Genomic DNA, 17,378 nt, shown 5'->3' with positions numbered 1-17,378 from the left:
CATTTCATTCTACCTCAATAACAATTATCCCTGTATTGGCTCAATGAAGAGAAAAAGAGAATAAGAAAAGTATTGGCTAGAGTCTTCATTAAGGTTTCACATGACATTGGCTGTTGACTTGTCCTGTTATAGGCCTAGAATATCAGCCTTGATACCTCCAAGGTGCCGAATTGGCTGATGCTTGCTACTCAATTAGATGGAGTGTCTTATTGAACTATTCTGCTGAGGACCATGGCAAACTTCAAAATGTCTTCGTTAAGAAAAGCATTTGTTTATCTATAATACATTGGACTTGTCAACTAATGCTGCATAGTAAAAAGAAGGCCAAGTCATTCTGGCCCACTGCTATCAACACCGATTTTCCAAATGCCAGTACAGGTAAGAGAAGGTTAAAGCCAGCACAGGGCACAGCACGTTACCTTTACAGGGAAGATTTCCTGTCCAAATCCATCCAAACGTTCCACTTCATTGATGTACATCAGTTCAGCTTCTGCTGGCAGGATTCCACTAAAATCAAAATAGCATCGAAGGAAGAAATGGTTAAGGGCAATCAGTGGAAGATCCCACTCTCCTGATGGCAAATTCCAGAGCTGTGGTTTAGCTCTAGTTTCTGGGAAGAGCAATCATTACCCAACTGTGAGGTTAGGGTGCATTACTAAGTAATTCATTAACATCTTTCCCAGTAGCCTTTTACTCAACAGGGAATAATAAGAGGAAGGTAAAGTATTTAATTAAGAGCCACAGCCCTATAAACATGAAATAATTATTCCAGACATCCCTTCGAATATGTTGCCTACTTTAAAAAGAAGTTATTTTTCTCTCATCTGGGAGAAATCTTCATTATGGGGAAAAAAAAAAAAAAAAAGGAAAAAGTTTATAATGAGGATAATATTTTGGGAGTCAAATGGCCATGGCTCATGCCTATAATCCCAGCATTTGGGGAGGCTGAGGCAGGTGGATCACTTGAGGTCAGGCATTCGAGATCAGCCTGGACCACATGGTGAAACCCCGTCTCCACTAAAAATATAAAAATTAGCTGGGTGTGGTGGTGCATGAGCCTGTAATCCCAGCTACTCGAGAGTCTGAGGCATGAGAATTGCTTGAACCCTGGAGGTGGAGGTTGCAGTGGCCCGAGATCACAGCACTGCACTCCAGTCTGGGTGACATAGTGAGAATGTCAAAAAAAAAAAAAAAAAAAAAAAAAAAAAAAGCCATGACGAGAGAACTTAGGATCACTCCATAGGCCTTGATATCAAACTCTTGGTGCTTCCTTGAATTAAAGTTTCTCTCTTTTTCTTTCCTTCACCTGCCTACCACTCAACACAGCACTTTAGGTCTTCACTCTCTCAGCACAGGCTTCCTAGATTCTCTGAGGAAGGAAGGAAGGAAGGAAGGAAGGGAGGGAGGGAGGGACGGAGGGAGGGAAGGAAGGAACCGAGCAGTTTTCAAGTCGACATTCACCTTTTCAGAACAGAAGTACAGAGCTGAGTCACGTGGTGGAAGAAATACAAGTGTGTTGGCTCAAGCCCAGAGTTGCTGATAGGGAGATGGATGCCTCCTGCCCCACAGGCAGTAAACATCTGTTGTGCAGGAAGCCCCTTACCCTCTGCCTGCCTTACCTGTGGGCTTTGTGTTCTTGGGCTACCTTCTGGGTCAGCTCCTCCAGAACAGCCTCTTCCAGGGCCAAATCCTATAAAAATAGAAAGTGCTTAAGGTCACACGAGGGTGTGGGCATTTGCTATTTTGATTGCAAACCTTAAAAGCTCCCTTCCTCAGATGTTCCTGATTAGTCACATTTCCTCAATATCTCCTTTACTGCTGTAGAATTAAAGGTTGTAATTTTTAGATGTGAGTTATGATTTCTACTGTTATAACATGGCTCTCCATTATAACAGGTTATTTCCAGGTATATTTTGGGTTGCCCCCTAAGTTCTGTGGTGCCGGGGAATAGCTCTTTTCATTCATTCTTCTCTATCCGCCTGCTTCTCAGATGTACATTTATAAAAAATGCTTTGCATGTGCTTACATATTTCTAATGCTTGGGGTATAGGCCAATGAGTTCCCAAGCCATCATCCCTTCAAAAGTTGAGCCTAGAAAGGGACTGTGCCAGTCCTTTCTGTATACCAGGAAACGAATTCAAAACCGCTGAAGGCAGAGTAGGCTCATTCTGATGTTACTTGATGGTCATGGGGGCAGAGGAAGCCATGATGGCTAAAACATCTCCAGAGAGCTCTGTAAGGCAACAGGTGTGTAGCTCACTAGTCAGCTGAACCCCAGGTCCCTGAAACCCGCGATGTGCTGACTACTGTGGGCTCAGAAGAACCGATTACACACATCTTTTCCCAACTCCCCTTCCGAAACACCACGGTGGGAGGATTGACATCATGGAAATGGGCTTGCTAAACACTGGCCAGGGAAGCACTGCTTAGGATGGTGAGATGGAATCAAGAGGAATAATCCAAAATGAGCAGACCAAAGCAATTCATTCTTGAGAAGTCGATAGGGGTAGAGATTCTAGAGTTTGTCTCATGCCTGTGGTGGCCTGGGGCTCAAGTCCCAGGCCAGCTGCTTCTAGCTTTCCTGGGCAGCAGATCCCACATATTCCAGGCTAGTAAGCACCAAGAGAGGCACAGATGGGCACTGTTTTCCTGTGAGCTTCAGAGGGGATGTCAGAAGGAAGTCTGAGCTACACCCTGATGTGGGTACCATCCTACTAGGAAGGGACGTAGGGACTGATATTTTGGCAGAAATCATAACAAATGCCCCATTCCCTTGATTCTAAAATACGATTTATATAAAGATTTCATCTCCAATTTAACTTTTCATGGATGACAACACTACCCCTAAAAATGTACACCTCAAAACTGTGAAAAACATCCCATCTCAAATCGTTAAAATGTGAAAAATCAATATATTTTAAAACTGGAAAGCAAGGGCATAATTATATGCTAAAAATTCCATAGCTCTGCATGTCCTGCTAATTCTAGAGTTCATGAGAAACTTTAGAGCAGACAGGGAATTATGGCAGCTCTTACTTTTCACATAACTGATTAATTTGTGGTTTCCCATTTAGCCATCCATTGAAATGACTCAAGTTCATGATAAGAAATAAGCTCAACATTTTTAGTTTCATCTTGTGGAGTAACAAGGATACCACAAGACTTACAAAGTTAGCTATGTGTGTGCATCTAGGTATTGAGTAAAAACCCCATTAATTTTGAAAAGCTAATGAAGGGCATGTGGCAACAGAATAAAGTGAAGATCAAAAAGTGTTCCATTAAATCTCTGTTTCCTACTTTTAAAAAAGAAGAAGCCCAGAGGTACCCCTTCTGCTATTGTTCTCAACTTAACCGCCTCCATCTGCACCTGGGGCCTCCCTGAGGTATGTGCCCCACCAGGGAGAGTGTGAGCGTGGCCCTGTGGGAATGAAAAATGGCAGAGCGCATGCCTGTACACAGCCACACACCTGTGGAGCGCTCTGTGTACTTGACTTTGTTCTTTTCTCTGCTGAAGAAATGCCATTTAACAAATTCGGTTACATTGTAAGATCAAACACAGCCATTCATCCTATCTTCCCTCCCCCACCAAAGGAATGCATTCTCTTTGAAAGTTCCAGTGGAACCAAGCAGAAAGTTTACACCCTTCTAAGACTACCCCTGGCCTACTCAGCAAGGTCAACAGCTGGGCCTGGCATGCAGACCATTCTTCAATGTGATTCAGCTTCCCCTTCCAGACCTCCTTGCCCAAGAGGTCAAGTCCCAGGCCAACGCCTCTTCTAACACACACTGCTTTTACATTTCCATTCGGAAAGGATGGGCCTTTACATGCTCATCCCCCCTGGGAGAACCATCCCATCACATCATGCAGTGTGAAATGCCACATCATCCTTAGGTCATGTCTCAGCTACCACTTCCCTTAATAGGGCTCTCCTCTCTCCCCAGCTGGACGTAAGCATTTTCGCCTTTTGACCTACCTCTTCCCCTTGTGCATGTCTCCTCTCGTATTCTGCCCACTGCATTTCTTACACGGTTATGTGTATACTCGTCTTATCCTTGATCCTTGTCTCCCACCCTCTATGAGAGTATAGGCTCCTCAAGGGCAGCAATTCTTCATATCACTTAAGGGGCCTATCATAGGGCTTCTGTGCAATGACAGCTTATAAGGGCTAAATATATAGTAAGTGATAAATACATGCTTCTTGAACTGAACTCACTATGCAACATGTAAATTTCATGTTGTCAAACAAAAGTTTAATTACACAGAGCTGATTAACAATCACTGTACCTTCTGCCTGTGTTCTGCTTACATAACAAAATAAAAAAAAAAAAAAAAGCATAGAGCGATGTTACCTGGAAAGCACACCCTTCAACGGCCTTATATTTGCAAGACATAGAGACAGAATAATAGTGCTAATAACAATAATAATATGACAACTAAACAAACAGTTGTTGAGAATTTACCACGTGGCAACTTGTATTATGTATTTCATAGTAGGTATTTCACAAGTATTATGTCCTTTAATGCTCACAACGAAATTAGGTTTGTTATTCTCATTTTTAGATGAGAAAACTGAGGCTTGGAAAGGTTAAATAACTTACCCAAAGTCATGTAGCCAATAAGGGGCACAGCTAGGATAGGGTCACAGCACTGCTCAGCAAAGGTGCCATGAAATTGCCAGCCACAGGCCACAGTGCACCCAGGATACAATGGGGCAGGGGTAGGGGCTGAAAGTGGACAGCCAATAACTAAAGTCTAGGAATATTCACAACTCAGATAAGGCCTCTGCCACATCACCTTCAGTGTCCAACAGGGCTTTTTGGGATGACGAACATGTTCCATATCTGAGCTTTCCAATACAGTAGCCTCTAGACACATGCCGCTACGGTGCACTAAAAATGTAGCCAAGGCCGTTGCAGTGACTCAGCCTGTAATCCCAGCACTTTAGGAGGCCAAGGAGCGCTTGAGGCCAGGAGTTCAAGACCAGCCTAGCCAACATGGCGAACACCCATCTCTACTAAAAATACAAAAATTAGCCAGGCGTGGTGGCACACGCCTGTTGTCACAGGAGGGACTTAGGAGGCTGAGGCAGGAGAATTGCTTGAACCCGAGAGGCGGAGGTTGCAGTGAGCTGAGATTGCGCCACTGCACTCCAGCCTGGGTGACAGAGTGAGACTGTCTCAAAAAAAAATGTAGCCAATGCAATCAAGCAACTAAATTTTTAATTTTATTTAACTTGCATTACTTTAAATTTGAATGTAAATATCCACACATGGTTAGTGGCTACCACCCCAAAGACAGCCATTTTAGATCCAAGAATAACAATGTCAACATTTGTCTGTCCAGTGACGAGATTATGAAGTCTATGCTGTTCACGTATCTGATTTGCCTATTGTTTAGTGGAAGCACAGTCTTATTCTGAAAGAGGTATAATGTACAAAATAACTCCTTTACTATTTCATAGCACTTTAACCTGTCAGAGCATTTTACCATCTACAAACTCATAAATATCATGCCGGTAATCACCTTTGAAAATTCTGAGAAGCACCCAAACCTGGTCTCTTCCTAAAGGCAATGTAATAAAGGCCTTTAATGAGAGTAAGGTGAATAAAATGTGGGAAATTATCAACCCACCATTACCAACTACCCCATTTGACGCAAAAATGTACACACTCTAAAATTCTAAGTTTGAGCCTCACTTTCCTCCCACCAAGCACATTGGGAAACACCCTGACTTTTGGGATGAGCTTCTGAGACATTAGAAATGTTGACTCAAGGATACTGACATTAAGCCCTAGGAAGAACTTCTCTGCTAAGTAATATGTTAATCTCTTTGGAGTTTCATTTAATGAGTAGAATTAACAAGGTATGAAAACAGCAGGCACAGCAGATAATACCACTGTTTACTTGGAGGGAAATAAAATATGAATGGAGGCTGGACACGGTGGCTCATGCCTGTTATCCCAGCACTCTGGGAGGCCAAGGCGGTTAGGAGTTCAAGACCAGCCTGGCCAGCATGGTGAAACCCCATATCTACTAAAAATACAAAAAATTAGCTGGGCATGGTGGCGCACACTTGTAATCCCAGCTACTCAGGAGGCTGAGGCAGGAGGCGGAGGTTGCAGTGAGCTGAGATGGTGCCATTGCATTCCAGCCTGGGCAACAAGAGTGAAACTCCATCTCAAAAAAAAAAAAAAAAAAAGAATGGAGTTATTCATGAAAAGTGAGAGATGTGCAATATTCCCTAACCATTAAGAACAAGGTTAGCTTTCGACCAATTTAGACTGCCCTCATGCACTAATATGAATAATTCCAGACTTACCTATCCTAGTCTCTCAAAAGCTAAAACCTTTGTCACCAGACACTCTAATTTCTCCCATATGCTATCACTGATAAGTTGCCAGATTTTGCCTATTTTACTTCAAAATATCCCTTGCTTTGCTTTCTTGTTTTTCTTTCACTAACACCTAAATTATATCCTTTGCCCAAAACACTAAAACAGATTCCCAGCTGGCCAGCTCAAATCCAGCAGTTCTCAAAGTGTGGGGTCTGCAGACCTCAAAGGTGCCCATGCATTCTAACTCCTCAGAAGTTTCCAGTCTCATCTGCCACAACTCCCCTCCAGTAGCTACAGTCAAACCAGCCAGTGGATGCTTTCTGAACACCCAGGCCACACTGCCTCTGCTCCTTCTCTGTCTAAATCATTCCTTGCTCCCTACCTCTTTGCCTAATAGCTCACATGCCATTGGTCTTTCAGCCTTCCCTAATCCCCCAAGGGCATGTGACCTCTTCCCACATAAAATTTATCACACACTTTATCACACTTGGCTCTTTATTCTGATTTTGCAAACTTCCTATTTAACCAACCACACTGTAGTCTCCTTGAAAACAAGCACCATTTCTTATATAATTTCATCCCCTGGGTGTTAGTCACTCAGGTCAGTGCTTGGGGTGAAAGAGTTGACCAAAAAAATAAGTAGTGAATAATCATGATTTCTGAAACCAGAGCCAGAATGTTGATTGGTTATAGCTGTTCCCTAAAATGGCTTTCAATTTTTTTTTTTTTTTTTCCTGAGACGGAGTCTTGCTCTGTCGCCCAGGCTGGAGTGCAGTGGCATGATCTCGGCTCACTGCAAGCTCCGCCGCCTCCTAGGTTCACGCCATTCTCCTGCCTCGGCCTCCCCATTAGCTGGGACTACAGGCGCCTGCCACCACGCCCGGCTAATATTTTTTGTATTTTTAGTAGAGACGGGGTTTCACTGTGTTAGCCAGGATGGTCTTGATCTCCTGACCTCGTGATCCGCCTGCCTCGGCCTCCCAAAGTGCTGGGACTACAGGCGTGAGCCACCGCGCCCGGCTCAAAATTTTTTAATCCCTCCTCATTAACACTCTTCTCTTTTACTCTGAAGCTACCAACCAACCAACCAACCAACAAAAATTCCCCAGGGGTTAAAATCTAGTCTACCTTTACTTCAACCCAGGAATGGGCATTTTAGTTTATTGATTCATTTTATTTTATTTTATTTTTTATTTTTTGCGTCGGAGTCTTGCTCTGTCGCCCGGGCTGGAATGCAGTGGTGTGATCTTGGCTCACTGCAACTTCCGCCTCGCGGGTTCAAGCGATTCTCCTGCCTCAGCCTCCTGAGTAGCTGGGACTACTCAGGAGGCATGTGTGTGCATGCCTCCACACACAGCTAATTTCTTTTTTTTGTATTTTTAGTAGAGACAGGGTTTCACCGTGTTAGCCAGGATGGTCTTGATCTCCTGACCTCACGATCCACCGCCTCGGCCTCCCAAAGTGCTGGGGTTATAGGCATGACCCACCGCACCCAGTCTCATTCTAAAATTTTTATGCGCACAGGCTGTGTGCCAGATGACAGTGAACAAGACAGGATTCCTGTTTAAAGACCATAGAACTGACCATCTAGCTGACAGTAATAAATACATACCTATGTACATACATAAGAATGAATAATGTCAGATACAGAAGTACACATACGAAAACTGATTTAACAGGAAGGATGGTGAGGGTGTATGAGACAGGGGGTCAAGGAAAGAAAGAGCTCTCTGGGAGGTAATATTTGAATTGAGATGTGAATGTCATAAAGATCTGCAGTGGGGCATTCCAGGCAGAGGAAACCCACATACAAAGGCTCTGGGGTGAGCAGAAGCTCAGTACGTTCAGACAAAAAAAAGAGCCAGCATGCCAGAGGGTAGAGAGTAAATGAGGGAGAGAGAGAAGCAAAGCAGGGAAGTGTCTTTTTTGTTAAAACAAAACAAAACTTTAATTCTATTGACAAATAATAATTGCATCTATTTACAGTACAATGTGATGTTGTGACCCACGTATATACTGTGGAATGGGCAAGTTAGTCTAATTAACATATCCATCATCTCTTATAATTATCATTTCTTTGTGGTGAGAACATTTAAAATCTACTCTTTTAGCAATTTTGAAATACACATTATTATCAACGATAGTCACCTTGCTGTGCAATACATCACCAGAACTTATTCCTAACTTTGTACCCTTTGATCAACATTTCCTCCTTCCACCCAACACTCAGCTTTGGGAACCACCATTCCACTCTCTACATCTATGAATTCAACCTTTTTTGATTCCACATACAAGTGAGATTGGGCAGTATTTGTCTTTCTGTGCCTGGGTTTTTCACTTAGCATAATGTACTCTACACTCATCCATCTTATGGCAAATGACAAAATTCTGTTCTAAGGCCAAATAGTATTCCATTGTGTGTATACACCACATTTTTACCCATTGATCTGCTGGTGAGAGCTTAGGTTGTTTCCATATCTTGGCTATTACAAATCATGTGGCAATGATCATGGGAGTGTAGACATCTCTTTGACATACCATTTCATTTTCTTTAGATACATACCCAGAAGTGAGACTGTTGGATTATATGGTAGTTCTATTTTTAATTTTTCAAGGAACCTCTAAACTGTTTTGCAAAATGGCTGGAAGTTATACCTCCTTTACTCCTCATGTTCAGTAACACTTGTTATCTTTTACCCTTCATGCTCAATACTCCTGATGCTCAGTAAGACTTTACTCCTCACGCTCAATAATTTTACTCCTCATGCTCAATAACACGTGTTATTGTCCATCTTTTTGATAACAGCCAATCTAACAGATGTGAGGTGGTATTTCATTGTGGTTTTAATTCGCATTTCCCTGATGATTAGTGATACTGGGCATTTTTAATATGTCTGTCGGTCTTCTGTGTATTTCCTTTGAGAAATGTCTATTCAGGTCCCTTGACCATTTTTTAATAGGGCTATTTGTTTCCTTGTTGAGTAGTTTGAGTTCCTTATATAGTTTGAGCCCCTTATCTGATGTATAATTTTGCAAATATTTTCTTTCAATGTGGGGGTTGTCTCTTTATCTCTGTTGTTTCTTTTGTTGTACAGAAGCTTTTTAGTTTGATGCAATCTCATTTATCTGTTTTTACTTTTGTTGCCTATGTTTTGGGGGTCATATGCAAGAAATCGCTGCCCAGACCAATGCCATGTAGCTTTTCCCCCATGTTTTCTTCTAGTGTTTTATAATTTCAGGTCTTACATTTAAGTCTTTTTCTTTTCTTTTCTTTTTTTGTTAGATAAAGTCTTGCTTTGTCACCAGGCTAGAGTGCAGTGGCACAATCTCAGCTCACTGCAACCTCCGCCTCCTGGGCTCCAGTGATTCTCCTGCCTCAGCCTCCTGAGTAGCTGCGACTAGAGGCGTGCGCCACCATGCCCAGCTAATTTTTGTATTTTTAGTAGAGATGGGGTTCCACCATGTTGGCCAGGATGGCATCCATCTCTCGACCTTGTGATCTGGCCACCTAGGCCTCTCAAAGTGCTGGGATTATGGGCGTGAGCCACTGTGCCTGGCCACATTTAAGTCTTTAATACATTTTGAATTGATTTTTGTACAAAGGGTGAGATAAGGATCCAAATTCAATCCTCTGCATGTAGATGGCCAGTTTTCCCAGCACCAGTTGCTGAAGATACTGCCCTTTCACCAGTGTGTTCTCAGCCCCTCTGTTGAAAAATCTATTGGTTATAGATGTGTGTAATTTACTTCTGGGCATTCTATCCTGTTCCATTGGTCATTGTGTCTATTTTTTTGCTAGTCTCATATTGTTTTAATTACTATAGCTTTGAAATACAGTTTGAAATAAGGTAGTGTGGTATCTCCGGCTTACTTCTTTTGCTCAAAATTACTTGGGCTAATTGGGGTCTCTGGTGATTCCATATGAATTTTAGGATTGTTTTCTATTTCCATGAAGAATGATGTTGGAATTTTGATAGGGATTGCATTAATTTGTAGATTACTTTTGGCAGATATTTTAACAATATTGATTCTTCCAATCCATGAAGATGGGGTATCTTTCCATTTGTGTCATCTTAAATTTCTTTCATCAATGTTTTATAGTTTCCAGCATACAGAATTTTCACCATCTCAGTTAAATTTACTCCTAGGTTTTTGGTTTTTGTTTTTTTAATATCATTGTAAATGGAATTGTTTTCTGTCAACTCTCACTACTTGTATTAAACATAGTACTGGAAGTCCTAGCCAGAGCAATTAGGCAAGAGAAATAAAAAACAGCCAAATAGGAAAGGAAGAAGTAAAATTATGCTTGATGATGACATGATCTTATATGTAGAAAACCCTAAATATTCCACAAAAAAACTGATAAAACTGAGAAACAAATTTAGTACAGTTTCAGGTTACAAAATCAGCATAGAAAAATCAGTAGCATTTTTATATACTAATAAGAAACTATCTGAAAAAGAAATTAGGGAAGTGTCTTGAGGCAGGAGGCACTTTTACCTTCCCAGTGTGTTTTATAAAACTTGCCCCTACTTTATAAATACATCGACTTTTTCCCCAGGGAATATGCGTATGTAAAATCCTGAAATTTTCAAAGGAAAGAACTAAATGTCCAAAGAAGGTAGAAAATTACGAAAAATGAAATTATACTTACCATAGGAAATAGCACATACTCTCTGAGGAAATCTTGAGAATCAAACTGATTATAGTCTCCAAAATCAGCTGAGAAGAAAAGAAGGTGGAAGGGTAGTATTTATTATAAGAAATTAAAGATAGAATAAAATAGGGCAAACTCATCACCACATTATTCTTCACATTTCATCCTATTTCTCACTATTATTAAATAAAAATAGTGCCAAAGTATGTTTGATGTAGTTACTTTTATCTAACAGTATGGTAAATATCAGCATGTAAGCATCACTACATGATTTTTTAGAAATAATGAAGAAATTTAAAAACAATTCATAAAGGCCACTTAAAAAAATTTAAACAAACCTATACTTATCTGTTTGTTAAATATGCATCAATTTGTATCTTAAGAATATCTGCCAAGGGGACTTTTTTAACTCAAGGTTAATCTGGAGTACTAAAGAACCCATCTGTATCTTTTCATATATATGCAGCTGGAAATTCCCACTGTAAAACACCCTTGGCAAGCAACCTCAAATATCTTTCTACCTCCTAAATAACTTCATATGTTACAAGATGCCAAAAATTGTTTTCCCTGTTTTCATGTCACCATGGTACAGTTTGAGCACATGCAAAATGAAATATATAAATGTCTTCTTATCTTGCTTGCTCTTCTAAGAACTAAACCTGCATGAAATTTTAATTTCATGTAAAATATTTAGCATCAGATAGAAATGGATCCAGGTATCTTTAAGGCAACAAGAGATATAGGATGAAAGGATACACACACCATGCACCAATGCTGAGAAGTTGCTGAGAAATTAAAAAATAAACATCAACCTACAAACTCAGCACGTAACAAATTACCAATTAGGTGCAGCATTCAAGAATAGCAAACATCACTCGCTCTGCCTATTTCCAAGTTCAATCATTGGTTATCACATTCCACCACAACTTCTATTTCTGTTGATGTATCTTTCTAAAAACCCAATAAGCGTTCTCAAAAAAAAGTTATTTGCAAAGGATTAGAGGACCTTTCATCAGACTGAACAGCTAGCTTCAAGGACCCAACGAAAAGGGAATCCAGAGGAAGTTCACCAAATTCCTCAAGGATCCTCCAGTATCCAGGATGCCCATAATAAGCCTAATGACTAAGTAGTGAGAAGAAAGAGTACATGCGGTAAACAAACAAAGCTATTTATTTATTTATTTATTTATTTATTTATTTATTTATGTTTTAGAGACAGGGTCTTACTTTGTCATCCAGGCTGGGGTGCAGTGAACTGATCATAGCCCTCTGCAGCCTCAAGCTCCTGGACTCAGGTGATCCTGGACTCAGCCTCCTGAGTAGCTGGGACTACAGGTGCGCACCACCATGCTGGGCTAATTTTTTATTTTTACATTTTTTGTAGAGACATAGTCTCATTTTGCTGCCTAGGGTGGTCTCAAACTCCTGGTTTCAAGTAATCCTCTCGCCTTGGCCTCCTAAAGTGCTGAGATTACAGGCATGAGCCACCACACCTGGCCCAACGAAGTGTTTTAAAAGGAGAAAGACCCAATTTGACAATGAGGGACATATTGATCTTCCCCATTATTTCAACAATGCTACCTCTGATTTCTCTACCATAACTGGCCATTGTTTCTTCCCCTCCAGTCTTTAAGCAGACCGAGGTGATACATCAGATTTTGCCTGTTTCCATCCACAGAATTACAACAGAAGCTAACGGTATAGAAATTGTACTTCTAACAGAAATCGTTAAGTTGTTAATACTTCAGAATGAAAGAGGTCAGGAGAAGGGTTGACTCTTCAGACATTTAGATCTGAGATGATTCAATTCAGTCCAGTGTCTGGGATGGGAAGTCAGTTCACGCTTTCTGAAACAACAGTCCATGCAGCAAGGACCCAGCTGCTGGCTGGCTCACACTTGCAGAGAACCTGGTTTTCAAGAAAATGACTAAAAGGAAAAGTTTCTTTTCAAAAACTATATTACCATCTTCTTGCTTTAAAAAAAAATTTAATTTTTACTTTTTGGGACAGAGTCTAGCTTTGTCACCTAGGCTGGAGTGTGGCGGTGTGATCTCAGCTCACTGTAACCTCCACCTCCCAGGTTCAAGCGATTCTCATGCTCCAGCCTCCTGAGTAGCTGGGATTACAGGCGTGTGTCACCATGCTTGGCTAATTTTTGTATTTTTATTAGAGACAAGGTTTTACCATGTTGGCCAGGCTGGTCTCGAACTCCTGACCTCCAGTGAGTCACCCACCTCAACCTCCCAAAGTGCTGGGATTACAGGCGTGAGCCACCACACCAGCCTATCTTGCTTTCAATATGACCGAAGGTGGTTAAGCCACCACTCAATAAACCATAATGTATAAAATATACATATAAAGTTCCACACATAACAATGTAGAGAAGGCAAAAGAGAGCTATGTAATAATATAAACCTACATAGGATGGGTTGAAAGATAAATTCAGTGCAATACACATTTGTTGTTTCACGTTACAATCATGGATTTTAAATTTATCTTTTTAATGGCATTAGAATACATTATACCATAATGTTTAAAGCTATCACACTCCAAGAAGTTGTGATAGTAACATCTTTGCAGCATCAAGCCACAGAATATGACCACATTGTGCCTTGGAATAATTCTGAGAAAATGCTCCACAAACCCTGAAATGTAGCCTTAATTAAAGGCAGAATAAAAGCTGCTATTTCCTCAAATAAAACTGTAATTATACAAGCATGAGCAGTTTGCAAACAGCTTTGAGAAATCTACCACCCGGCCACCAAAAATCACTAACTTTGCATTTTTCACGTAAGATAACTTGAAATAAAAAGGGAGCATTACTAAGGGATCATTTAAGTAAATCTAACTTCTCACTCTGAGAGGACGGTAACACCATGATCAAACAGAAAATGGAATTTCACATGCTGCTCATAACTATGTCTTACCTTGCACAGCTAGGCCGGCTAGCCGAATCACCTGGTCCAATGTACACCGTAATCGCCCTTCAAGCACATCTTTTTTGACTTGCAGATAATACTGATATCTGTTCATGGGAATAGAGGAACAAACAACCTTAAAAACACATACTTGGAATAGATTCCCACAACACAGATGCCTCTAGATGTAAAACCTTGTGTACACAGCAGGATATGCCCGTGATGCTGATAAAGGCCATTTCTATAAAAGATGGAAAGTGACCTCTGCCTGTGTTTATCTTTGTTTGATGTAGCAGGTGCCACATCCTGTTCATTCTGAGCTTGAGAGGATTCTCATCACATCACTTATTTGCAGGCCAGCAGGATAAACTACTGATAAGGACCAGGTCTTCATAACAGAGTCCAAGAATGAAAATGCTTTTGCACACCTGGAGATCCACGACAACACAACTGCCAAAGTTACATTCAACAGTGTGCGTTCCTGAGTGCATTCTAGAAACACATCGCCTTTCAAACTCAAAAGTTTGGTAAGGCAGATCACAAAGAGGCCACGTAATTTGTAATTCCACTAAAAAATGATATACAGTTTTGACCTTACACATCTGTGAATCAGAAAAATCTAATCTGATGCAACTTTCCAAACTGAAGTAAATTCTCAAACCAGCACAGTACAGATGGACAGAATCATGCCCAAACACATCAAGTCTCAGACTAGACAAATGCCCTCAGGAGCTAACACAGTGTACTGTTTCCCTACCAATAAAACAGCACTCTTAGAATTACCTAAAACATTTAGAAAACTTCTCACTCAAGACGTTTATTTCCCAGGACTCCACTTCCTTTGACCATACTCTCAACACATAGTCACAACTACAACAATCACACTTTTCTAGCATTAATTCCTGGTAAATGCTAACAATGCTTTTGCTCCTGGTAACTATAACTCTGTATTTTAACTTCACTTTGGCATCTCAATCAAGGGAACCCAGAAGTGAACCAAAGCCCAACTTTCCTGGAGAGAGGCAATCGGCACTGAGAGCTAATTACTGCTGGCTCTCCCATGATGATGTCATAGGCATCATTAGACATAAGTCAATCCAATGCCTGTTTGAGGGAAGGAACTGGGCTCTGTGCACACTCCAGTCGAGTCCCACACTTCTTCTCTCCTCTTGGGTGTACTGAACAGAATAAAGACAACCACGCCACTATTTGGTGGGAAAAACCTATACTCAAATCAGAAGGGCAAACACTGGGACTTTCTTAAAAATCCTTTTTAGTCAAACCTAATATGGGCTAGAAAAAATCACAAAGCAAAACAAAAAGCAAAATCTCAAGGTAGGAAAGAATGGTAAATTTCACCGATTCCTACTAATTATAAAACGTTTGAATCTCATCCTCATGCCATTCATTCCTTCTCATCTTTCTGGTGTGGTTTTGACTTATTTGCTGCTCTCTAAGCCAGGAAGCCAAACAGATATTTTAACCCATAGCTATCATGCACTTTCTATGGGCGTAAGTCTGCTAGATGCTGAGGAGTATCTTGGAGAGTGCTAAAACAGTCTCTGCCTTACAAGGATGCATATATCTTTTTGACCACTGTGACCATGTTTTTTTCTAGTGTACTATCTAAGGGTTCAGTGATTAAGAACCAAGGAGTAAAACGTCTGAAAAGGTGTTATCTTGGCATTATCTGCTAGAGGTAGAGCTTTGTTACCTGTCACTTTAGAGGTGAAAATGATCAGCTAAGATAATTTATTAGAGAATACCTTTGGAAGTAGACCAGTAACCAATTAATCTGCCACCAAAACAATATCTCTAGTTTTTAAAAATCTGCTGCTTCCAACTTTCATCTACAGCTATCACTTCTATAATTTGTCAGCAAGCTCTGTTACAGATCCATTCTATCCTAGGAAACAGTGACTCACAATCCACTAGCAAGGAACACCAGGAACGTTTCTAATCATGTAGGCTGGATGTAGGATTTTGCTGGAATATAAAAACAAGGAGCTGAAGAAAGCAGGGCTCTCTCCTGGAAGCCATCCAAACTAGGAGAGAATCTAAACAGCAGCAATGATACGGTGCCATTACCACGAGATTGTGGGTATTACTATGTAAGACTGCAGAAATGAGAATGAAATTCAAACCACTTTAGAAATTGTTTGGCTGGTACAATTTTGCACAAAAGGCAGTTTTATAAAATATGATAATTCTATCGAACATGGTGACTAAATTTGACAACAGGAGTTGAAATTCTATTTCTAGAATGCCTGTTCTTTGCTTATTTCTCATTAGCGATTCAATTATAACAGTAGTAAAATATAACAGTGAATTCTATTTTGGAAACATGCAATTTCATGGAAGTATACTCCACCCTGTCACAGTTCTGGGTGGAGAGGAAAAGGAAAAAAAAAAAAAACAACAAAAAAAACAATTTTCATGCCAGGAAAGTAAGTATTTGCCAACTTTCCAAAGAGATCCTCTTTGAAAATCCAAGCTCACAAGGAAAACTTTTTAATATTTTTCATATTCAGAGACCTAGAAATAGTCCATCTGACTCTTGAGGCCCAATGAATGGTTTTAGGTTAGGATTCTGCTCTTCCTCTAAGAATTAGTGAACATAATTATGCTTCTCGAATAAAGGTAAACTTTTATATTTTTAAATTTTTAAATTTTGTTTTTAAAGATTAACTTTTTATTAAATACACATTTCTCGGGGTAAAATTAAAAAGGTGTCCTAATAATAAGTGTTATTACGCATGACTACTGGGAACGAACATGCTATCACCTAGTCTCTGGGGGCCTCATCTATCTGGAATCTCCCCATCCGATGGTAAGAAAATAAGTGACTGTTCCAAGTTACTTCCTCCCCTAGGAGTTTGAAAAATTAAGTTTGAAAAAATGCCCTATTGGGTCAAATCAACAGAGTCTTCAGTACTTTTGACGGCAGTATCAAAGGACTCCTTCCAAATTATACCCCATAACAATATCTTCAAAATTTAGAGATGAATTGCTAAAATCATTTTTTTTTTTTTTTTGAGACGGAGTCTCGCTCTGTCGCCCAGGCTGGAGTGCAGTGGCGCGATCTCAGTTCACTGCAAGCTCCACCTCCTGGATTCACGCCATTCTCCCGCCTCAGCCTCCGGAGCAGCTGGAACTACAGGCGCCCACCACACGCCCGGCTAGTTTTTTGTATTTTTAGTAGAGACGGGGTTTCACCGTGTTAGCCAGGATGGTCTTGATCTCCTGACCTCGTGATCCGCCCGCCTCGGCCTCCCAAAGTGCTGGGATTACAGGCGTGAGCCACCCAGCCTGGGCAAATTGCTAAAATCTTTATGCTCTCTTTTAAATTCATGTATGAGGAATTTATCTCAGCACGTCTGCAACTGTGTTTTACTTGCGGTTCTGTTCATTCTTCTCAGAGTGAGCAGGTCTGTGTGGTGTTCTGAAAGGCATGGGCTGTGTTACCAC

At 40.7% G+C, this 17,378-nt stretch overlaps 1 protein-coding gene across 1 annotated transcript in view; it reads right to left on the bottom strand.

Annotated features, from left to right (window-relative positions):
- Positions 1-17,378, bottom strand: part of PTPN14 (protein tyrosine phosphatase non-receptor type 14) — a 204,120-nt gene that overhangs the window by 52,649 nt on the left and 134,093 nt on the right. The window contains exons 4-7 of the mRNA XM_021927236.2: positions 13,920-14,017; positions 10,990-11,057; positions 1,620-1,690; positions 420-507 (exon numbers count right to left, since the gene is read on the bottom strand). Of these exons, the coding sequence (XP_021782928.2) occupies positions 420-507; positions 1,620-1,690; positions 10,990-11,057; positions 13,920-14,017 (325 nt within the window). The remainder of the gene's footprint in view (positions 1-419; positions 508-1,619; positions 1,691-10,989; positions 11,058-13,919; positions 14,018-17,378) is intronic.

Source organism: Papio anubis, chromosome 1 (genome assembly GCF_008728515.1).
Source record: "Papio anubis isolate 15944 chromosome 1, Panubis1.0, whole genome shotgun sequence".
NCBI lineage: Eukaryota > Metazoa > Chordata > Mammalia > Primates > Cercopithecidae > Papio > Papio anubis.
This window is presented reverse-complemented; position numbering and strand designations above follow the sequence as displayed.